The following is a 24,518-nucleotide window of genomic DNA, read 5'->3' on the forward strand; positions in this document are numbered from 1 at the left end:
GGCCAAGTCCAAGCTCTCCTCTGGTAATGCTCACGGTCTGGTCACCCACTTACAGTGTCTGGCTCTAGGGACCGATACACACCAAAAGCCCCCTGGCCTGAACCCAATTCAACTCCTATCGGCCTCCTTCTCTTTCTGTCTCGGCAGTGAAGTGCTCGCATAGAACTAAGCACACAAAACCGCCGCCTTTGGCCAATAGCCGTTTTGTTGAAGAGGTTCTTTGTCCAGTCTAGTCCGTGTTTGATCCCTGACCCCCCCCCCCCCGGGTTATAATGCCCCCCCTCCTCCCTGTCTCGCCGAGCTGTTCTGTCACTGATGTGACTCATGTCCTTTCCATCGCTCCCTCTCTCAATTAAAAAAAGAGGGAAAAACTTCAAACCATCCGACCTTCATTCTGCCTTTCCTGTTTCCACTAAACACAGGGCTCTCTCTCCTATTTTAGTCAAATCCCCCACGCTCCCTGCGTATCCTGCCTTTCTTATTCCAGTCTTTTAAAGGCAGTCTTACAGTGGGGGAAAAAAGTATTTGATCCCCTGCTGATTTTGTACGTTTGCCCACCGACAAAGAAATGATCAGTCTATCATTTTAATGGTAGGTTTATTTGAACAGTGAGAGACAGAATAACAACAAAAAAATCCAGAAAAGCGCATGTCAAAAATGTTATAAAATGATTTGCATTTTAATGAGGGAAATAAGTATTTGATCCCTCTGCAAAACATGACTTAGTACTTGGTGGCAAAACCCTTGTTGGCAATCAGAGGTCAGACGTTTCTTGTAGTTGGCCACCAGGTTTGCACACATCTCAGGAGGGATTTTGTCCCACTCCTCTTTGCAGAGCTTCTCCAAGTCATTAAGGTTTCGAGGCTGACGTTTGGCAACTCGAACCTTCAGCTCCCTCCACAGATTTTCTATGGGATTAAGGTCTGGAGACTGGCTAGGCCACTCCAGGACCTTAATGTGCTTCTTCTTGAGCCACTCCTTTGTTGCCTTGGCCGTGTGTTTTGGGTCATTGTCATGCTGGAATACCCATCCACGACCCATTTTCAATGCCCTGGCTGAGGTTCTCACCCAAGATTTGACGGTACATGGCACCGTCCATCGTCCCTTTGATGCGGTGAAGTTGTCCTGTCCCCTTAACAGAAAAACACCCTCAAAGCATAATGTTTCCACCTCCATGTTTGACGGTGGGGATGGTATTAGGCAGCATTCCTTCTCCTCCAAACACAGCGAGTTGAGTTGATGCCAAAGAGCTCCATTTTGGTCTCATCTGACCACAACACTTTCACCCAGTTGTCCTCTGAATCATTCAGATGTTCATTGGCAAACTTCAGACGGGCATGTATATGTGCTTTCTTGAGCAGGGGGACGGTGCGGGCGCTGCAGGATTTCAGTCCTTCATGGCGTAGTCTGTTACCAATTGTTTTCTTCGTGACTATGGTCCCAGCTGCCTTGAGACCATTGACAAGATCCTCCCGTGTAGTTCTGGGCTGATTCCTTACCGTTCTCATGATCATTGCAACTCCACGATGTGAGATCTTGCATGGAGCCCCAGGCCGAGGGATATTGACAGTTCTTTTGTGTTTCTTCCATTTGCGAACAATCGCACCAACTGTTGTCACCTTCTCACCAAGCTGCTTGGCGATGGTCTTGTATCCCTTCCAGCCTTGTGTAGGTCTACCATCTTGTCCCTGACATCCTTGGAGAGCTCTTTGGTCTTGGCCATGGTGGAGAGTTTGGAATCTGATTGATTGATTGCTTCTGTGGACAGGTGTCTTTTATACAGGTAACAAACTGAGATTAGGAGCACTCAATTTAAGAGTGTGCTCCTAATCTCAGCTCGTTATCTGTATAAAAAGACACCTGGGAGCCAGAAATCTTTCTGATTGAGAGGGGGGTCAAATACTTATTTCCCTCATTAAAATGCAAATCAATTTATAACATTTTTCACATGTGTTTTTCTGGATTTTTTTGTTGTTATTCTGTCTCTCACTGTTCAAATAAACCTACCATTAAAATTATAGACTGATCATTTCTTTGTCAGTGGGCAAACGTACAAAATCAGCAGGGGATCAAATACTTTTTTCCCCTCACTGTACGTAACAGGGCTGTGCTTATTTGAGTATTAACAACCAATCACAACTGTTTCCTGAAAACCCTGATAAGACTCCTAAAATGGATGTCTCTCCAACCAGTGCTGCACAGTGAAACACTTACACACACCAGCCCCATTAACATGACCATGTCCATAATGAGTTACACACACACACACACCAGCCCCATTAACATGACCATGTCCATAATGAGTTACACACACACACACACACACCAGCCCCATTAGCATGACCATGTCCATAATGAGTTACACACACACACACACACACACCAGCCCCATTAACATGACCATGTCCATAATGAGTTACGCACACACACACACCAGCCCCATTAACATGACCATGTCCATAATGAGTTACACACACACACACACACACACACACACACACACACACACACACACACACACCAGCCCCATTAACATGACCATGTCCATAATGAGTTACACACACACACACACACACACACCAGCCCCATTAACATGACCATGTCCATAATGAGTTACACACACACACCAGCCCCATTAACATGACCATGTCCATAATGAGTTACACACACACACACCAGCCCCATTAACATGACCATGTCCATAATGAGTTACACACACACACACCAGCCCCATTAACATGACCATGTCCATAATGAGTTACACACACACACACACACCAGCCCCATTAACATGACCATGTCCATAATGAGTTACACACACACACACCAGCCCCATTAACATGACCATGTCCATAATGAGATACACACACACCAGCCCAATTAACATGCCCATGTCCATAATGAGTTACACACACACACACAAGCCTCATTAACATGACCATGTCCATAATGAGTTACACACACACACCAGCCCCATTAACATGCCCATGTCCATAATGAGTTACACACACACACCAGCCCCATTAACATGACCATGTCCATAATGAGTTACACACACACCAGCCCCATTAACATGACCATGTCCATAATGAGTTACACACACACACCAGCCCCATTAACATGACCATGTCCATAATGAGCTACACACACACACACAGAAAAAGTGTGTTCAAAAGACATCCAGAAGAGTTTATAATTTAAGTTATTTTATTATAAAAGTACAGTGAGCAATTCTTCATCCACAACAGGTGTGTGTGTGTTAGAAGTCATCCTGGTTGCTCCGTGTGTCTCGTAGGTGAGTGAGTGATGCCAGGACCTCATCTGTCGGTCTCCTCCCTAGCTGCTTTCCCCCTCTGGTCCTTACACTCACCGTGCCACTCACACACTCCTTCTCACCTACCACTGGACACGGACACACAAACAATTATTGAATCAATGTTTACAACCTGTGTCAGTTTATTTAGAATCTCCAGTAATCTAATCCGTGTTCACCCACGCACTCTTACCAAATATGTAGTTGTACTGGGCCAGCTGTGCAGAGCGGATCTTCTTATTTAAGGTGGCACCCTGGTCATCATCCACGTCAGCCATGAAGCCGGCCTTGCGGAACTGTCGGACCACCTTAACAAGACCAAAACACACATCACTCACAGTGGTGGTAGAGGAGACAGGAACCAGGCTACGGTAGAATAACAGTAAGGACGGCACCTTTTACATTCCACCCTGAGGGCTGAGACTCTGGTGGCTGTATTTCCTGGCTATGTATCATCATGACAGACCCCTGATCAGCAGTGTTGATAGACTCTCCTCCCCTGGGTCTACATACGCATTACATACAGGAGGCTGTATTGGCAATGTTGTGACTGGCAGACTTTTTACAAGACAAGTCCAGAGAGAAATAGGAGCCGTGGCCTGATAAAGGCCTCAGAAACATTACAGGTCTATATTCCATGTTCTCCTGTGTCTGGTCTTACCTGCTGCTGGCTCATTAATCATGTGGCAGATGGAACTTGTAGAACATATTGATATGTGAGTAGTGGCATGTACGTACCTAGCTTTGTTTCATTGTTGGTTCCCATGTGTTAAATAAACGAAAACCTGATCACAAAATTAACCTCAAATCAAGTCCTTTTCAGAGTCACGATGAACCGTGTTTGGGTACAGTGTTGGATTAGCCTTCGATCTCTGGGGTCACTGAGGGGTACAGCTGTTGATGTGTGCTGAGTCACGTTGTGTTTGGTCACGTGTGTGGGTGTATGGGGGGGGGGGGGGGGGGGGGGGTTGATTTCAGCCTGCAGTACAAGGGCCATGTGTATAATGTGTCTTAGAGCAGGAGTGCTGATCTAGGACCAGGTTCCTCCTTTCCATGTAATGTTAAGAATTGAGATCCAAAATGCAAAACTGACCCTAAATCAGCACTCCAAATCTGAGACGCTTGATACATATGGCCCCAGATTTGATATTATGAGTCCTGACCTGTTGCGCATATGTCTCACTACCTCCCCCTACAGGAATAATGATGACCTGCGCTGGAGACAACCACAGAGGCCTGAAAGAGACCGAAAGGAAAGAGAAACTGAGTGAGGAAGAGGAATGTGGGTAACCAAAACGGTATAATTTTAGATCAATCAAATCACAGACATGCAGACACTCTCACCATTTCCCCCCAAAATTCTCAGCCAATATAGCGATCATGCGTTCCAGTGATCCCAGAACAGCTCTGTGGACCATCACTGGTCTGTGGGTCTCTCCATCCCCCCTGACAGCGAGAGAAAGGGTGAAAGAGAGCAAGGGGGAGAGAGGGTGAGGGAAGAGAGAAAGATGGTGAGAAAGGGGTAAGGGAGATCACTTCAGTCTTAAAGCTACAATAACAAAGCGGACACCCCACCTCTGTTTTGGTAAAAAGCTAAGGGATGAGCCTGGAGAAATGTAACCACTGTGAAATTCAGAGCTATGGATGCAAGGACTGACCATCCATGATATCAACATTTGTTTAACCTTGTTATGAGGCTATACAGTGTTTATGTTGTTTACAAACTTTGTCCAGTGTCTGTTCTTTTGCCCAGTCTGAGATATGGCTTTTTCTTTGCAACTCTGCCTAGAAGGCCAGCATCCCAGAGTCTCCTCTTCACTGCTGACGTTGAGACTGGTGTTTTGCGGGTACTATTTAATGAAGCTGCCAGTTGAGGACTTGTGAGGCGTCTGTTTCTCAAACTAGACACTCTAATGTACTTGTCCTCTTGCTCAGTTGTGCACCGGGGCCTCCCACTACCCTTTCTATTCTAGTTAGAGACAGTTTGTGCTGTTCTGTGAAGGGAGTAGTACACAGCGTTGTACGAGATCTTCAGTTTCTTAGCAATTTCTCGCATGGAATAGCCTTCATTTCTCAGAACCAGAATAGACTGACAAGTTTTAGAAGAAAGTTCTTTGTTTCTGGCCATTTTGAGCCTGTAATCGAACCCACAAATGCTGATAATCCAGATACTCAACTAGTCTAAAGGCCAGTTTTATTGCTTATTTAAATCAGCACAACAATTTTCAGCTGTTCTAACATATTTTCAAAAGGGTTTTCTAATGATCAATTGGCCTTTTCAAATTATAAACTTAGCAAACACAACGTGCCATTGGAACACAGGAGTGATGGTTGCTGATAATTGGCCTCTGTAGACATAATATATATATATATATTTTTTTAAATCAGTCGTTTCCAGCTACAATAGTCATTTACAACATTAGCCATCTCCACAACCCATTTCTGAGAAATGTGATGTTATTTTATGGACACATTTATTTTTTTTCTTCCAAAAACAAGGACATTTCTAAGTAACCCCAAACTTTTGAACGGTAGTGTGTGTGTGTGTGTGTGTGTGTGTACAGTTGAAGTTGGAAGTTTACATACACCTTAGCCAAATACATACTCATTTTTCACAATTCCTGACATTTAATCCTAGTAAAAATTCCATCTCTTTAGGTCAGTTAGGATCACCACTTTATTTTAAGAGAATGTGAAATGTCAGAATAATAGGAGAGAATGATTTATTTCAGCTTTTATTTCTTTCATCACATTCCCAGTGGGTCAGAAGTTTACATACACTCAATTAGTATTTGGTAGCATTGCCTTTAAATAGATTACCTTGGGTCAAACTTTTTGGGTAGCCTTCCACAAGCTTCCCACAATAAGTTGGGTGAATTTTGGCCCATTCCTCCTGACAGAGCTGGTGTAACTGAGTCAGGTTTGTAGGCCTCCTTGCTCGCACAAGCTTTTTCAGTTCTGCCCTCAAATTTTCTATAGGTTTGAGGTCAGGGATTTGTGATGGCCACTCCAATACCATGACTTTCTTGTCCTTAATTCATTTTGCCACAACTTTGGAAGTATGCTTGGGGTCATTGTTCATTTGGAAGACCCATTTGCGACCAAGCTATAACTTCCTGATTGATGTCTTGAGACGTTGCTTCAATATATCCACATAATTTTCCGTCCTCATGATGCCATTATTTTGTGAAGTGCACCAGTCCCTCCTGCAGCAAAGCACCCACACAACATGATGCTGCCACCCCCGTGCTTCACGGTTGGGATGGTGTTCTTCGGCTTGCAAGCCTCCCCCTTATTCCTCCAAACATAACGATGGTCATTATGGCAAAACAGTTCTATTTTTGTTTCATCAGACCAGAGGACATTTCTCCAAAAAGTACGATATTTGTCCCCATGTGCAGTTGCAAACCGTAGTCTGGCTTTTTTATGGCGGTTTTGGAGCAGTGGCTTCTTCCTTGCTGAGCAGCCTTTCAGGTTATGTCGATATAGGACTCGTTTTACTGTGGATATAGACACATTTATCCATTTCCTCCAGCATCTTCACAAGGTCCTTTGCTGTTGTTCTGGGATTGATTTGCACTTTTCGCACCAAAGTACGTTCATCTCTAGGAGACAGAACACGTTTCCTTCCTGAGCGGTATGATGGCTGCGTGGTCCCATGGTGTTAATACTTGCGTACTATTGTTTGTACAGATGAACATGGTACCTTCAGGCGTTTGGAAATTGCTCCCAAGGATAAATCAGACTTATGGAGGTCAACAACAAAAAATTCTGAGTTCTTAGCTGATTTCATTTGATTTTCCCATGATGTCAAGCAAAGAGGCACTGAGTTTGAAGGTAGGCCTTGAAATATATCCACAGGTGCACCTCCAAATGACTCAAATGATGTCAATTAGAAGCTTCTAAAGCCATGACATAATTTTCTGGAATGTTCCAAGCTGTTTAAATGCACAGTCAACTTAGTGTATGTAAACTTCTGACCCAATGGAATTGTGATACAGTGAATTATAAGTGAAACAATCTGTCTGTAAACAATTGTTGGAAAAATTACTTGTGTCATGCACAAAGTAAATGTCCTAACCGACTTGCCAAAACGATAGTTTGTTAACAAGAAGTGTAAGTGTATGTACATTTCAACTGTATGCATGTACCGTAATTTCCGGACTATTAAGCGCACCTGAATATAAGCCGCACCCACTGAATTAAATTTATTATTTTGAACATAAATAAGCCGCACATGTCTATAAGCCGCAGGTGCCTACCAGTACATTGAAACAAATGAACTTTACACAGGCTTTAACGAAACACGGCTTGTAACAAAAATAAAAAATTTGCAGTAAGCTTTAATTGTCTTTTTGCACTGAGTCAATTCCTCACGCTGCTGTTTCCAAACGTCTTATCATTGACTCATTAAGACCAAGCTCCCGTGCAGGAGCTCTATTTCCTTTTCCAACAGCCAGATCAATTGCCTTCAACTTGAAAGCTGCATCATATGCATTTCTCCGTGTCTTTGCCATGATGAGGGTGACAAAATGACTACCGTAATCAGAATGGTGGGAAGTTTGAGAGCCCTCGATTTAATCAAACAAAAAAGTTGTTTGACCTTAAAACTTCTTCAGCCTACCATCCCGTTAGCGGGATCATTTTCCAGCGAAAACTCCTAGCGACATTAGCATAACGAAATTCAATATTTTTTTTTTTTCAAATATAGGGCTGTCTCATATCGTTTTATAGATACACCTCTCTTGAATCGACCCTCGTTGTCCGATTTCAAAAAGGTTTTACAGGAAAAGCACAATATTAGATTATGTTAGAGGAGTACATGGTAAAAGTCGCATCATATGAATTTTCCGAGCAAGCACACCCATCACATATAACCAAAAAACAGCTAAATGCAGCACTAACCTTTTACAAACTTCATCAGATGACACACCTAGGACATCATGTTACACACAGCATGCAATCTTTTGTTCAATAAAGGTCATATTTCTATATAAAAACAGCATTTTACATCGGCACCTGAGGTTGACTAACAATTTCCCATAAAATGCGTCCCGGGAAACAGTGCTACAATTTTATAAATAACTATTCGAAAACGATTTTTTTTATTTATATTGTCAATCTAAGATTTATAGATGAATATCTCTTGAAAACACCAGTCAAAACAGATTTTAAATTAACTTTACAGGGTAATCACACTTTGAGATCAAATGGGATGCGATACCCAGAAATTGAGCTCGAAAACCTAGCTCGGCGCCACCTGTGAACAATAGCACGTAACATCTGATATTGTATAATATCGCCAATAATCCCTCACCTTTAGTTGTCTTCATCAGAAATCACTTCCCGATGTCCCAGGTCCATGACAAATGTATTTTCGGTCGAAAAAGTCCATGCTTTATGTTCCATTAGCTTCCTCTTGTTAGCGCGTCCTAAGGCTGTAATCAAATGTCGATCCGTGGGCGGCAGCTGTCTAACGCAAAATGACTGTTTACGGTAAGTTAGGGTCGTTCAAACATGTCAAACGTTGTATCAAGTAATCGTCAGGGCCTGTTTCAACAAGAGAGCCAATCAGATTCAAGTGGGACGATTTCATTGTGTTTCAAAAAACTTCCAAAGGTGGGGGCAGACACGGCCGCCAACGTCACAATGCTCATGGCCCTCCGACTGTGACCAATTGCCACATCGTCTCTTTCACTGAGTTTCCACCGCAGAACCCTCAAAACACTTTGTAAAGACTGGGGACATCTAGTGGAAGCACTGGAAAGTGCTCAATTATCATTTTTTTACTTTTACGTTGTGATTTATAGGTAAGGCTGTGAAGTCGAGTCGACAATTCAGATTTCCACTTCCTGGTTCAATCGGTCTCGGGGTTTTGACTGCCATACGAGTTCTGTTATACTCACAGACACCATTCAAACAGTTTTAGAAAATTTAGGGTGTTTTCTATCCATATAAAATAAGTATATGCATGTCCTAGCTTCTGACTTTGATTAGTAGGCCGTTGAAAATGGGAACGATTTTTTTCCAAAATGCGCTGTGGCGCCCCCTATCCTAGTGTAAGTCCAACAAGTTAACCCGTTCGGCAATTTCATTGGTCTAATGAAAGCTTCATGCCGCCAAAAACTGAGCACATCACAGAATGTGTTTTTTGGAAGAAAAAAAATTGAAAGCGGGAAAAATCCATATATTAGCCGCGTCATTGTTTAAGCCGCGAGGTTCAAAGCCCGGGGAAAAAGTTGCTGCTTATAGTCCAGAATTTATGGTATAAACACTCAGCAAAAAAAGAAGCGTCCTCTCACTGTCAACTGCGTTTATTTTCAGCAAACTTAACATGTGTAAATATTTGTATCAACATAAGATATAACAACAGACATAAACTGAACAAGTTCCACAGACATGTGACTAACAGAAACAGAATAACGTGTCCCTGAACAAAGGGGGGGTCAAAATCAAAAGTAACTGTCAGTATCTGGTGTGGCCACCACCTGCATTAAGTACTGCAGTGCATCTCCTCCTCATGGACTGTACCAGATTTGCCAGTTCTTGCTGTGAGATGTTACCCCACTCTTCCACCAAGGCACCTGCAAGTTCCCGGACATTTATGGGGGGGAATGGCCCTAGACGCGAATCCGACCACCACCCCTGGTGAGATAAAACCGCAACTCGTCAGTGAAGAGCACTTTTGCCAGTTCTGTCTGGACGGTGGGTTTGTGCCCAAAGGCGACGTTGTTGCCGGTGATGTCTGGTGAGGACCTGCCTTACAACAGGCCTACAAGCCCTCAGTCCAGCCTCCCTCAGCCTATTGAGGACAGTCTGAGCACTGATGGAGGGATTGTGCATTCCTGGTGTAACTCGGGCAGTTGTTGCTATCCTGTACCTGTCCCGCAGGTGTGATGTTCGGATGTACCGATCCTGTGCAGGTGTTGTTACACGTGGTCTGCCACTGCGAGAACGAACGTCCTGTATCCCTGTATTGCAGTCTTAGGCGTTTCACAGTACGGACATTGCAATTTATTGCCCTGGCCACATCTGCAGTCCTCATGCCTCCTTGCAGCATGCCTAAGGCACGTTCACACAGATGAGCAGGGACCCTGGGCATCTTTCTTTTGGTGTTTTTCAGAGTCAGTAGAAAGGCCTCTTTAGTGTCCTAAGTTTTCATAATTGTGACCTTAATTGCTTACCGCCTGTAAGCTGTTAGTGTCTTAACGACCGTTCTACAGGTGCATGTTCATTCATCGTTTATGGTTCATTGAACAAGCATGGGAAACAGTGTTTAAACCCTTTACAATGAAGATCTGTGAAGTTATTTGGATTTTTACACATTTTCTTTGAAATACGGGGTCCTGAAAAAGGGATGTTTCTTTTTTTCTGATATATATATATATATATATATAATTCATTTATAAGTCCAAAAATGGATGCAACAACTAAGGATTCTAGCTTTAAACCCCTGTCTAATAACGTTGCCAGCCATGTGCAACCCAATTAAATGTACCATCAGTTAGATAAGAGCAGAAGCTGCATCAGGGAACATCCCAGAACACACAGGTTGAACTGACATAGATGAGCGACTCACCCCACATACTGCAGGTCAAATCTGATTGGTAGCTGGAAGTCCAATTGGATGGTGGCACACTGGTGCTGTCGACCAATGGCGTCCTTGATCTGGATGTCAATCTAGGACAACAGGAAGATGGAGTGTGTGAGTGTTAATAACATGGCTCTGTTCAGGGCGGGTTGCAGCGTTACACAACGCTCAGACAGAAGGGTCTTGTGTAACTGACCTTTGGCCCGTAGAACGCTCCATCTCCTGGGTTCAGCTGCCAGCGCTCTCCAAACTGCTGCAGACTCCTCTCCAACTGCTGCTCAGAGAGAAAGAGACAGAGAGAGGAGAGCAGGGGGGGACAAGAGGGAGGGGAGTGAAAGAGGGAAGAGGGGAAGAAAGTGGGAAAGAGAAAAATGGAAAGAAAGGATCTCATTTCTTCATTGAGCTTCTCCTCTCTGTTAATTTCCTGAGCTTTACTCCACAGAGGAAGAGGCAGGGAGCATAGACAGCAGCCACGGAACAGACAGGGCTTTGAGTTCGTCACATCCACATGGCCATTTATCAACACTGATTGGATAATTGTCCCTCATTACGTGATGTCATTATGATTACAATAGAGGCTATGTGCTGGAATTTATAGACATGACTTGCGGGACAGTAAACACACATTTACACAGCTGTCTCTGTGCGTGTACATCTGTCTGTATGTTGTGTGTGTACCTGCTCAGCGTGGTCCCACAGTGCAGGCTCCCCCAGGCAGGGTGTAGGTCGGGTGGAGAGGAGACAGTGGAAGGAGAATCCAAATACTCGATACACACTCCTCACAAAGTCCAAACACGCCATGATCTCCTCCTCCAACTGACAGAGAGAGAGAGAGAGAGAGTGTGTGTGGGGGGGGGGGGTACAGGAAGGGATTGGGGGGCAGGAGTACAGCCAGAAAAAGGAGGACAGAGTGATGAGACAGAATAGAGAAAGTAAATGCAATATTGTAAAAGACAGCATAAATAAACAGATGTGAAACTGGAGAGTCCAGGGCTTTCAGGGTTAAGGGTTAACTCAGAGATGAGTCCAGGGGTTAAGGGTTAACTCAGAGATGAGTCCAGGGGTTAAGGGTTAACTCAGAGATGAGTCCAGGGGTTAAGGGTTAACTCAGAGATGAGTCCAGGGGTTAAGGGTTAACTCAGAGATGAGTCCAGGGGTTAAGGGTTAACTCAGAGATGAGTCCAGGGGTTAAGGGTTAACTCAGAGATGAGTCCAGGGGTTAAGGGTTAACTCAGAGATGAGTGAGGAGGAACAGTTAACTTATTGACTGTTCCAGTGATTGGATTAGCCAAAGTAGAAAACAAACCTCACAATATCATGTGAATCAGTGTGTGTATAAGCGCAAGTGTGTGTGTGATGTGAGACAAATATCCCAAAAGGTTCAAATGACAGGAATCGTGTGTGTGTGTACCTGCTCAGGAGTGCAGAAGATGTGTGCGTCGTCCTGGCAGAACCTGCGGACCCGGGTGAGACCACCCAGAGCGCCGGACAGCTCGTTCCGATGCAGTGCCCCGAAATCGGCCCAACGCAACGGGAGCTCCCTCCATGACCTTACACGCTGCTCAAACATCAGACTGGAACAGAGAGAGCTGTTATTGACAAGTCCTGAACAGTGTGTGGGGCAGAGTATGAGAGAGAATGTAAGGGTGTGTGTGTGTTCTCACCAGTGTGCAGGGCAGTTCATGGGTTTGAGTGCATAGGTGTGTGTGTCACCGGTCACAGTAAACATGTTTTCACTGTAGTGTTCCCAGTGACCCGAACGCTCCCACAGTGCAGTGCTGTATAGAGTAGGGGTCACAACCTCATGGAAGCCACGCCTCCTGTACTCAGTCTGGGGGGGGGGGTATGGAGAGAAGGAAGGGAGGGGTGGAGAGAAAGGGAGGAACAGAGGGAAGTAACAACTTAATTATTACAGACAGATTTCTTCTCTGTTCATGTGTCATCCAGGGTTATTTGGAAAACAGACAGTCACAGTGTAGTAATTGGGGTGATTTCCTGACTACAACAGGAGTGTCCTGAGGTCACCGTCAGGGTAAAGATGTCTGAATGAGCGGCTGTGTGTGTGCGCGCACACGGAAGCCAACTTTGCTGATTGTCGTGGCCATTCTACTCTAAAATCATTCAAAAATACTAAGGGGGTGTTAGTAAATTGCTAAGAGTGCGCTCGTAAATTCAGAGCGTTGTCAGATTCTCCATTCGTAAATTCAGAGCGTTGTCAGATTCTCCATTCGTAAATTCAGAGCGTTCCGCTCTAGGAGCTTTCAGAGCACACACTGGACGCCCTGACCGAGGAGTAGGGTTGATTGAGCGTTCTGACCTCGGCAGTTAATCACCCAAGCTAACTGGCTAAAGTTGGTTAACTTGCTAGCTACTTCCAGACACATAATGAGAGAACACCTCACTCTGACCATTTTACTCTCCCTAGCAGAGCTGGTTAGGCTGTTTGCATGTTATCCAGAGTGTTAGTGACTAACTGTGCTGCTTGCAACAATTAAATGAAGTTAATTTGACAACGTTTACTGACACCGGTCATATTCAACGGGTGTTGCGCATTAATTCATCAGTTATTCTGCACTCTGGCACACTCAGACGAGAGTAGATAGGGTACGTTAGTTAATTAATTCATCAGTTAATCTGCGCTCTGACACACTCAGACGAGAGTAGATAGGGTGCGTTCGTTAATTCATTAATTCATCAGTTATTCTGCACTCTGGCACACTCAGACGAGAGTACATAGGGTACGTTAGTTAATTCATCAGTTATTCTGCGCTCTGACACACTCAGACGAGAGTAGATAGGGTGCGTTAGTATTCACTCTGGCTAAGTCAATCAAAGCAAAGTTGGTAGAATGTTTGAATTTGAATGTTTGGCTGATAAGATTAACAGTGTTGATTTGAAAGTCGTTCTATTTCCTTGCCATGGTCATTCTATTCATAAGAATACTTACATTTGAATATGATGATCTCACAATTGAAAAGAGCAACTTTAGAATGTTTGCTTGATAGGCACCAATGTTGATATGGAACTGTTTTGGTGGCAACAACACCATGACTAGACGAGGGACTTTTTTCTGCCAGAGCCATATATGAATATATTTCTGCCAGGTTTTAGAACAGCTGACATGTTAGCACCTTATTCTTGAGATGTTGGTGATGTAATAATACGAGAGTGCCTCTGACAGTTCCCTATGAAATGACCCGCTGTAAACAAACAAAACAGTGCAGCGAATTTAAAATACATTTTTACTGATTAGCATTTGGGATAATGTGTATCCAAGTCGGTATTGTGTTTTGGTGTCAACAAATTGCATCTTCATCGATTTTGAAAACTATCAGAAATAAACAGTATAATGTGGAAGTGTCAATGATCACTTAGCAACGGCTATAGAGGAGAAAGTGGTGCTCTCAGAACGTTCAGGCAGAGACCGCATTGGCCCAACTCTCTAGATACTGTTTCACTCTGGTTTCTGCCATCTTAGATTATCAACTTTTCAAAAATGCGCTTCTACATCCAGCGATTTCACGAGTCTGTAACATGGATGGCACTGAGACATCAGCATCTTCCTGCAAGACCTTCCAATCCCATCATCAATGGTACGAATCATGGTGTATTCTCACGAAGATCTGGTTCATTGTTGAGTTTCGTGTGCTTCTCAACATTCCTTGTTTAGCATGCATTTGGGTACATATAGAACTGGTTTTATGTGTGAATTTAGGTCTGGTCCTGACCGAGTTTCTCAGAGATCTTGCAGCGTGAGTGGCACTGGAAGCCTCTAAACATGGCCAGCTGCTGGTATCACAACCAGCACCTGCCTGAGCAGCACCTGCCTGAGCAGCACCTGCCTGAGCAGCAGAAATGACATCCGTTTCACAAGCACATGGAGCTGAAGCGCAAGGTGGAGTTTTACAGGAGAGTTAGGAGGGGGTTTTACGAGCAGCGTGTGAGCTCAGGGCCCAGGTCTGGATTTGGCCTGTCAGATAGTGTTAAATGCATAGAAATATAATGAATAGAACTGGACTCCTAATTCAAGTTAATGGTTTGACCATTCTATTTCTATGCATTTAACATTATACGATAGACGAAATACAAATAGACAACTTGTGAAAAACTGGGACCAGGAGACCAGTGGCATTTTTCTGATGGAGAAACTACAAGCCATTCCGGGGGTGTTGGAGTTGGCTGCAGAGATGGGCTTCCTGTGAATCTCTGATCTATTTTGGAGAAGCAGTAGCTAGTAAGAGGGATTGGTAAGTATAGTACATTTGTGTAAGTTAGTCTATTTTATATCAATAAAAATAAACAATATTTCAAGCATAAAAATGATGATGCGTCTGTGTGTGCGCGTGTGTTACCTTGATAAAGTCAGCGAGTGTGTTGTAGATGTGAGCTCCTTTAGGCAGGAAGAAGCAGCTTCCAGGACTGACGTCATTAAAGAAGAACAGCTCCTGGTCCTGGAGGCAAAACACACACACACACATATCAGTGAACGCTCCATTTGAGACACCGTCGCACTTGCCTCACAGTTAGCCAAGATGCTAAGCTAGCCCGCTAAAATAGGTTAGTTCGTTAGCAATAGTTTCTACACTACTCGGCTAGCTACAGTAGCGCTGCCGTGCCAATAATAACCTGTCTCCAGTTGTTTATATTTCTATGCGTATTGGGCCTAGATCTTTTATCTTCCCTCTCCCCGTCCACCTCACCTTGCCGATGCGTCTGTGGTCTCTCTTCCGTGTCTCCTCCTGTTCCCTCTCCCACTCCTCCCTCTCCCTCTGTCCTGGGAAGGCCACACCTATCACACGCATCACACCTGACGTGCCAACAGGATTGGTCAACGTTACGGGAGACACCTGAACAGAAAGAGGGGGGACAGAAAAGACAGAGTGTGACAGAAAGAGAGATAGAGTAGCATAAAAGAGAAATATACTAAACAAAAATATAAAAGGCAACATGTAAAGTGTTGGTCTCATGTTTCATGAGCTGAAATAAAAGATCCCATAAATGTTCCATAGGCACAAAAAGCTTATTTCTCTCCATTTTTGTGAAGAAATTTGTTTACATTCCTGATAGTGAGCATTTCTCCTTTGCCAAGATAATCCATCCACCTGACAGGTGTGGCATATCAAGAAGCTGATTAAACAGCATGATCATTACACAGGTGCACCTTGTGCTGTGGTCAATAAAAGGCCACTCTAAAATGTGCCGTTGTGTCGCACAACACAATGCCACAGATGTCTCAAGTTTTATAGGGAGCGTGCAATTGACTTGCTGACTGCAGGAATGTCCCCCAGAGCTGTTGCCTGAAAATGTAATGTTAATATCTCTACCATAAGCTGTCGTTTTAGAGAATTTGGCAGTAAGTTCAACCAGTCTCACAACCGCAGACCACATGTATGGCGTCAGGAGGGCGAGTGGTTTGCTGATCAATGTTGTGAACATAGTGCCCCATGGTGGCGGTGGGGTTATGGTATGGGCAGGCATAAGCTACGGATGGACAATTAACACAACTGCATTTTATCGATGGCAATTTTAATGCACAGAGAAACCGTGACGAGATCAACTCTATGCGAAGGAGATGTGTCGCGCTGCATGAGGCAAATGGTAGTTTAAGGTATCTGTGACCAACAGATGCATATCTGTACTCCAAGTCATGTGAAAACCATAGATTTGGGACTAATGGTTTCATTTCAAATTGAATGATTTCCTTATATGAACTGTAACTCAGTAAAATCTTTTAAATTGTTGCGTTTATATTTCTGTTCAGTATATATAGTAAAAAAAGAAAAACCCTTGAATGAATAGGTGTCCAATATATACAGTACCAGTCAAGAGTTGACACCTACTCATTCAAGGGTTTTTCTTTATTAGTACTATTTTCTACATTGTAGAATAATAGTGAAGACATCACAACTATGAAATAACAAATGGAATCATGTAGTAACCAAAAAAAAGTGTTAAAGAAATGAAAATATATTCTAGATTTTAGATTCTTTAAAGTAGCCACCCTTTGCCTTGATGACAGCTTTGCACATACTTGGCATTCTCTCAACCAGCTTCACCTGGAATGCTTTTCCAACAGTCTTGAAGGAGTTCCCACATATGCTGAGCACTTGTTGGCTGCTTTTCCTTCAATCTGCTTTCAATTCATCCCAAACCATCTCAATTGGGTTGAGGTCGGGTGATTGTGGAGGCCAGGTCATCTGATACAGCACTCCATCACTCTCCTTCTTGGTCATATAGCCCTTACACAGCCTGGAGGTGTGTTTTGGGTCATTGTCCTGTTGAAAAACAAATGATAGCCCCACTAAGCCCAAATCAGATGGGATGGCGTATCGCTGCAGAATACGGTGGTAGCCATGCTGGTTAAGTGTGCCTTGAATTCTAACTGTCACCAGCAAAGCACCCCCACACCTCCTCCTCCATGCTTCAAGGTGGGAACCACACATGCGGAGATCATCCGTTCACCTACACTGCGTCTCACAAAGACAGGGCGGTTGGAACCAAAAATCTCAAATTTGAACTCATTAGACCAAATGACAGATTTCCAGTCTAATGTCCATTGCTCGTGTTTCTTGGCCCAAGCAAGTCTCTTCTTCTTATCGGTGTCCTTTAGTAGTGGTTTCTTTGCAGCAATGTAACCATGAAGGCCTGATTCACGCAGTCTCTGAACAGTCGATGTTGAGATGTGTCTGTTACTTGAACTCCGTGAAGCATTTATTTGGGCTGCAATCTGATGTGCAGTTAACTCTAATGAACTTATCCTCTGCAGCAGAGGTAACTCTGGGTCTTCCTTTCCTGTGGTGGTCCTCATGAGAGCCAGTTTCATCATAGCGCTTGATGGTTTTTTGCGACTGCACTAAGGCGGTACACCTGTTAATTAAAATGCATTCCAGGTGACTACCTCATGAAGCTGGTTGAGATAATGCCAAGAGTGTGCAAAGCTGTCATCAAGGCAAAGGGTGGCTACTTTGAAGAATGTCAAATATATTTTGATTTGTTTAACACTTTTTTGGTTACTACATGGATTCCATGTGTTATTTCATAGTTTTGATGTCTTCACTATTATTCTACAATGTAGAAAATAGTAAAAATAAAGAAAAACACTTGAATGAGTAGGTGTTCTAATACTTTAGACCGGTAGGTAGTGCGTATTATATATATATATATATATCCCAGCCATCTTTCTTCCATAGCCACCATTTTGGAACCACTTCTCTACAGATAATAGGCAGGGGCTGCTTTCCCCTTGGGACAATAAAGATTGACATGATTTGACTTGGCGGGCGGGGGCAGGAAACTGGTCACTGACAATCACAACATCCTGTGGCTATTGCTCTCCCAGCGTGGAAAGTGGAAATTCCATTCTGACCAGTACAATATCAGTATGGAAATTCCACTTCTGAAAGCAAACAGTAGTGCTGAGCGATTAACCGAAATGTTGGTTTTTAAAACATCTAATTGACAAACGTCAGTTCAATTATTTGAATTCGATTTAGTTCATTACTTTTTCTGTGAGCTCGATGCGCAGTTTCTCTAGAGACAAACCAGATCATGGAAACTGAACAGACCTCAAGCACTAATTGCTCAGTACCAGCAAATAGGTCATTGTTGGCATCACGGGCTACCAAGCTACAGTTCTAATGCTTCTAGGGAAAAAAAACAAGCAGCGTTTTGTTTTCGCTTGTCTTCCGTGTGACATGTTGTTTAACTTGTTAGTCTCCAGTGCGTCGTTTAACTGGCCAGTGACTGCCAAGCGATTGTCATTTACCAGTAAGGAATTTCCAGTGTGACCTGTGCAGTCCCAGTACACATTGGTATCAGGAAGAGGTCAGAGTTAATGGCTATATTGCCTGGTAATGTCACAGCCCATGTTATGAGTTAAACAGTAACCAGGTTTCCATCCAACAGGTTTCCATCCAACCTTTTTCTGTGAGTAAAGTACATGTTGGATAAAAAGAAAAGTCACGACAGGCCGGATGGAAACAGCAAATTTGTAGGTAAACTTTCCAAATGTAGACAAAACACGCTAGACAAGGTGGGATCTTTTAGTGTCTAAAATTAAAACGGTGGTGGAAACGCTTTTAGGCGCAAATATTTATATAATAACCATCATAACGAAGTAAAGTTGGAGTCACGCGATGACAAGTCTGTGTGGTCTTCCCACTATGACACGTCAGGAAAGCATGCAGTTTATTAGAGTACAGATGAAATACGTTATTATGAACGTCAGGGTGGTGAAAACACAAGGTGATGAGCTTGATGCTCCTTTCCAAATACTGTATCAAGGGTCTGATGCTTGGCTGCCTTTTGACAAATAAAAATAATCTTGCTCTTTTGTCTATAATAATCTCATCATGTAGGCTATACCCACACTGTATCTGCCAGCTGTTGGCTACAGCACGCGTGCCAGGACCAGAGTGGGAACATTCACTACATAACTCAACATGGTTTGTGACAAAACCACCACCAGTAGAGATGAAAATGCGATGGAAACCCATGTAAGTGTTGTTTTTTATCCTGTACATTCAATTTTTACATCCAGCGTAGTTTAGATGTCATGAGGAGAAGACAAGAACTGTACATTCCTCACTGAACTGATACGCAGACAGGAAGGCAGGCAGGTTGACACACACACAAACACACATACCTGCAGCATCTTGAAGACCTTGAGGAGACCAGTGTGAGGGAGGAGAGGACCATTGCAGACTCCTATGCTGTCTCCACACCTGAAACAGGAAGAGATGGACGTCATCCTAGTGTAGTCATTTCTCCTTAAAAACAGACCATGACTGTGTTGTATCAGGCTGTGAGATGTTGAGCAACAAACCTGTAGACTGTAACAGTAGGACCACTCATCTGTTCTTCAATCAACTGGAGTCTCAGAGCATTGTCCTAGATGACAGAACACACTCAGTTAGTACACATACACACTAGTGTATCACGGCCACACCCCTTGAATTACAGACATTCCTAGATGACCATCACAGTCAGAGGTTAAAGACAACACATGTAAACAGTCAATTCCACAAGCTGCTACAGGTAGGAGCAGAGCAACACACCTACATTCTAGAATACTGTGGGCCATAACCATAATGCCATCTAATGTCTCATTCTGTACCAACTTCATACTATCCCTGCGTCATTACACTGACTAACCAAACACTCTAAGCCAAATACATTTAGTGCAGGTAAGGTACAAAATAGTACTAGTATTGATCCAAATACCTGTTTCCAACCACAATGGTTATGTCCTAAATGGCACCCTATTCCCTATATAGGGATCTACATAAGAAATAGGATGCCATTTCAGATGCAGCAAATGACAGACAAACAGAGCCAATGACCTCTGACCTGGAAGAGCTCTGTAACTTCCTGCCTGTTCAGCTCCAGTCTGGAGAGAGGAAGCCTCTGGCCAGCGGCCTCCTTACATCTCTCCTCTAGCTCAGCTAGGGACAGGCCACTGGGAGAGAGACCAGGGGTAAATGCTGTTTCTCTGTGTATACAGTGCATTCGGAAAGTATTCAAACCACTCAACTTTTTCCACATTTTGTTACGTTACAGCCTTATTCTAAAATGGATTCAATCGTTCCCCCCCCCCCCCAATCTATACACAATACCCATAATGACAAAGCAAAAACAGGTTTAGACATTTTAGCAAATTTATATTAAAAACACACGGAAATATCCCATTTACATGTTAGCTCCTCCCAGGGGCTCTGTTAGAGAACAAATGCATCCTTCCTCCCTTCCCTCCCTCAAAGCAGCTTTTCTGTCGTAAAGGGGTGCCAAAAGGTGAGGGGATGGTTAGTGTGGTAAAATGTAATGACTAAGTTGCTTTGGATAAAAGCATCTGAAAAATGGCATATATTATATTACAAAGAGAGGGAGATGTCTTACCTGTTCTCCAGGAGGTGGTCACAGTAGAGGCCGGACTCTGACACGCCCTCTCTGCACACATCCACCCCAAACACCCTCTCTAACACCCACCCCACAACACACGCTCCTGTCCTCCACACAGCCTGGGGAGAAAATAAAAGAGATGAGCAAGAGGGGATAAGAGAGAGAAGAGGTCAACCTCTGCCTCTGACTGCTCTACATGTAAGATCTATTGGGTTAGATGAATGAGAATGTCCTTAGTAAGTACCTGTTTGCCCTCTGTGGTGTCGAAGCCTAGCAGCTGTAGTTCACAGTCAGCCTCCAGGGGGCGAAGCAGCTCCCACAGCTCTCCATTCACCCTGCACACCAGAGCACCTTTCACACTGCACAGACATGGAGTGTTGGAGGGTTAGAGACAATGTCAATATGTTTGCTTACACCTATCCAATTTCACCAAATTCCAATCTGAAAGCAAAGAGATGGGACACATAGGTGTCCCAGGGACTGAGAAAGTAACTCCCTGCAGTCCTAAGGCTGCATTTAGACAGGCAGCCCAATTCTGATATTTTTTTTCCCTCACTAATTGGTCTTTTGACCAATCAGATCAGCTCTGAAAACGACCTGATGTCAAAAGATCTAATGAATCAAAAGACCAATTAGTGAAAAATAAATAAGAGAATTAGGCTGCCTGTCTAAACACGGCACGTGTTCTGAGGGATAAACAGTGCTTGAATTGGACAGAAGCTCAATGGGGCAGAGTACCAGCACCTCAACATTTCTGCTGCTTGAGTTCCTGCACCTCTTACAGAATATTAGCTCAAAAGTATTGCAGAGTTCCTTTACCTAAATATAAAACAGTACCGGCACTCAAAATAAGTACCAGCACCTATTGAGCACTGGGGATAACCCTTCCCTGACTTTTAGGATTCTGAATAATACATTATAAAAACACATGTCTGAGAGGCTAACCGTGCGTTCTGAGCGATGATTGAGGGCGTGGTCACGCCTGTGGTGCCATTCACCGTCCTGCCATCAGCCAATCGGACGCTGAAGGCCTGTTTCATGGCGCCGCTTGTCCTCTGCTGTCCCTGCCTCTCTCTGAGAGACTCAAACACCCGCACACGCTCAGACAGAGCAGGGGATGCCTGTATATAAAGGCAGAGGGGAAGAAATTAGGAAACAAGGGAATAGGAAAGAGAGCACAGGGGTCAATATGAACAACAATAATACAGACAAGGGGATCATACTATTAACATGTAATCGTTTTAAATCAAATCTTCAATATGGTATTCAACACAATATGGTATTCATAACAAAATGTATGGCATTATGATCACACATTAGTATTTGCATATTTCAGAGAGAGAGGACCCAATAATATGCTTAATTGAGAACTGTCCCCTCCCACCAAACACCCCTAAAAAAAAATTATAACCTTGTGGTCTCACACACACACACACACACACACACACACACACACACACTACATGACAGTTTACAGCGCAGTCTTGTTTGGACGTCAGAACACTTTCAGGGCTATTCATAGATCCATGTCAGAGGACACGCCCACACCTATGTACCTGAGCGGTCATAGGACAATGCTACACCACTGATTTGGAGAAGGCTGGCTACACAACCCAATGATACTGTACTCAGCAGGCCACTACAGCTACATTTCATAACAGAAAACGGTTTAAGATTGCACACCTTGCTAAAGCGCCTCTGACAGTGAAGCACTGCCCGAACTGACGGCCGACAGACGGGAAACCGCAACATCATGGTCACGAGCATCCTTAATCCACCGGTTTCACCGAAAACTGTTCATAATCATAACATTTCACACTCGTTGTCCCTTACACTGCAAGCGGCCATAATACCGGAAGAATGAAGTAGATGGGGAAGAAAAGTGATTGGCCAGCAAGGGAAGAGGGCGGAAACTTGACGTTGGCCAGTGCGCGCACGTTGGTGAGCGTCAACAATGAAAGCGCGCCCACCGTTCAGTTATACACCTCAGTGGCGCCCACTAATCTGTATTTAACATTCGGATAGATCACTTTCAGGTACACGAGACTAACTTCACAGCATTAATCTAAAACCGGCTATCCATGAAAATGACCTGAATCTATTTAACATAGGTATGCTCAATTCCTACATTTTCTCAAATTACGCCCAAGATCAAGAGTGGAGCGTTCAAGAAACCCATCCCAATATGAGTAGATCACTGCATCTGTGCAGCGCCTGAAGAGAATTGATCAACGGTGAGGCAACCGGATTGGTCCCTGTGAGAGCCAGCCAGCAACACACATCCATTCATTGATTGGCCGCATGAAGAGAGAGGAACAGCAGAGAACGTTGTAGCTCAGAGCACCGGTATTAGGCTATTACACGCACATAGCTCAAAAGTACTCGCCTCTAACGTGGGGCAGAAATTAGGCTACTTTCAACAGACTTCTGGAAGGAATAGTATGAATAGCCTATTTCGTTTACATTGTTTTAATATAAAGTAGCATATAACTAGGATTAGTTTGAGAAGCCTTGCCACTGGCATCTCTATTCGTACATTCAAGACACCAGTAACGAGCGCATGGTGATATGATCAATAGGGTTTCGTTATTTCTTTCCACATAAGGTATATTGGTTCAAAGCTCATAGTGGTTGTTGACGTCTTTGTGTGTAATAGTTGAGACATAACTTGGTCATTTTATGTGACCGATATACACGTAAATATGGTTTCATTTTTTCTACATAAATGTAAGTAACTTAAGTAAAATATACTTCAAAGAGTTACATAGTGTTGATGTACTAACAAACGTCAATATGATTTTAAAGAAAAGGCAATTTGCAAGTGACGCAGACTGGCTCGTATAAGAAAAAACATTGAAAGAACGCTTGGGGGCGCTAGAGTAATTTAACTGGGGATTTAGGACCACCTGTAAAGTGTCACTGAAAATACACTGAAATGGGTAGGTCCCTGGGTAGAATGCCCTAGAGGGACCTTGGACCTTCTCCTCAAATACATTTGTACAAATACATTTGAGGAGGGGTGAGGACACAAGGAATCACAGAAAGACAAATTGAGTTAGAGCCCTAGAAATCAGGTTGCCCTAAAATTCACAGGTTACCCCAAATACTGATTCCAAAATCTCATTAGGGGTAAAACTCCTAAATGATATTGGATCAGTGTCTAGGGGCAATGTCATTCTCATTGGCTACTACCAGAAATATGGACCATTATGAAGCACAATAAAATACTTGTTCACCGTCAATATCTCATACTTGGAACCCCACCACCACACAGATAAGAGACGTGTGTACTCTCATAAGGTGAAACATTTATGTTTGTATGAAGAGCATCTCAATGGCTCTCATCGCATCCTTTCCTTCATCTACACTGATCCCAATGAAGGAAACCGGTGAAATAAAGACTTTTAGCACACTTCCCTACATTGCTTTCACCTATCCAGTCTTCTCAGAACAGTATATGAAGGTGATGAGAGGAAGCCACTGAGATGTGGTAATATTACAATATGATCTCAACTGCCTTTCATTAATGGGACAGGGGTAATACATTTAAAGTACTGTGCAGTGACTGCACTGAATATTGGGTGGGTGGGTTACAGACGTCAATGCTTTCAACGCCAGACTGTGAAATCAGAGTCAAGGTGCCTCATACATGCAGTAGACTGGTTTGGGAGGAACTATGGATGTGACAGCAAAGACATGTGAACTAGAGCTCTGTGC

The 24,518-nt window shown here is 43.6% G+C and overlaps 1 protein-coding gene across 3 annotated transcripts; it reads right to left on the bottom strand.

Annotated features, from left to right (window-relative positions):
• Positions 1-3,259: 3,259 nt before the first annotated feature.
• tars2 (threonyl-tRNA synthetase 2, mitochondrial) lies at positions 3,260-22,674 on the bottom strand. Of its 3 annotated transcripts, XM_029737206.1 has the most exons (19): positions 22,485-22,674; positions 21,747-21,922; positions 21,046-21,160; positions 20,799-20,920; positions 20,596-20,670; positions 20,253-20,361; positions 19,729-19,793; positions 19,549-19,627; positions 15,605-15,751; positions 15,257-15,355; positions 12,569-12,735; positions 12,316-12,478; positions 11,583-11,720; positions 11,101-11,178; positions 10,893-10,993; positions 4,658-4,759; positions 4,477-4,549; positions 3,507-3,621; positions 3,260-3,402 (listed from the first exon to the last, which is right to left on the bottom strand). In XM_029737206.1, exons 1-19 carry the CDS (start codon positions 22,566-22,568, stop codon positions 3,260-3,262), a joined length of 2,151 nt encoding a protein of 716 aa, XP_029593066.1. In that variant the 5' UTR covers positions 22,569-22,674. The 3 variants fall into 3 exon arrangements, with proteins under 3 accessions (XP_029593066.1, XP_029593068.1, XP_029593067.1); XM_029737208.1 differs by lacking the exon at positions 20,596-20,670 and having other exon boundaries at positions 22,485-22,673; XM_029737207.1 differs by lacking the exon at positions 20,596-20,670 and having other exon boundaries at positions 20,253-20,394; positions 22,485-22,673.
• Positions 22,675-24,518: the final 1,844 nt, after the last annotated feature.

Source organism: Salmo trutta, chromosome 37 (genome assembly GCF_901001165.1).
Source record: "Salmo trutta chromosome 37, fSalTru1.1, whole genome shotgun sequence".
Lineage (NCBI taxonomy): Eukaryota > Metazoa > Chordata > Actinopteri > Salmoniformes > Salmonidae > Salmo > Salmo trutta.

Bases quoted from the DNA above. Each gene is read 5' to 3' on its own strand.
- tars2 (XM_029737206.1), bottom strand. From the start codon at position 22,568: ATGCTCGTGACCATGATGTTGCGGTTTCCCGTCTGTCGGCCGTCAGTT. The intron at 15,752-19,548 runs GTATGTGTGTTT...CTTTCTGTTCAG, and splicing joins AGGTCTTCAAGATGCTGCAG to GTGTCTCCCGTAACGTTGAC. The intron at 12,479-12,568 runs GTGAGAACACAC...TCTCTGTTCCAG, and splicing joins ATGAACTGCCCTGCACACTG to TCTGATGTTTGAGCAGCGTG.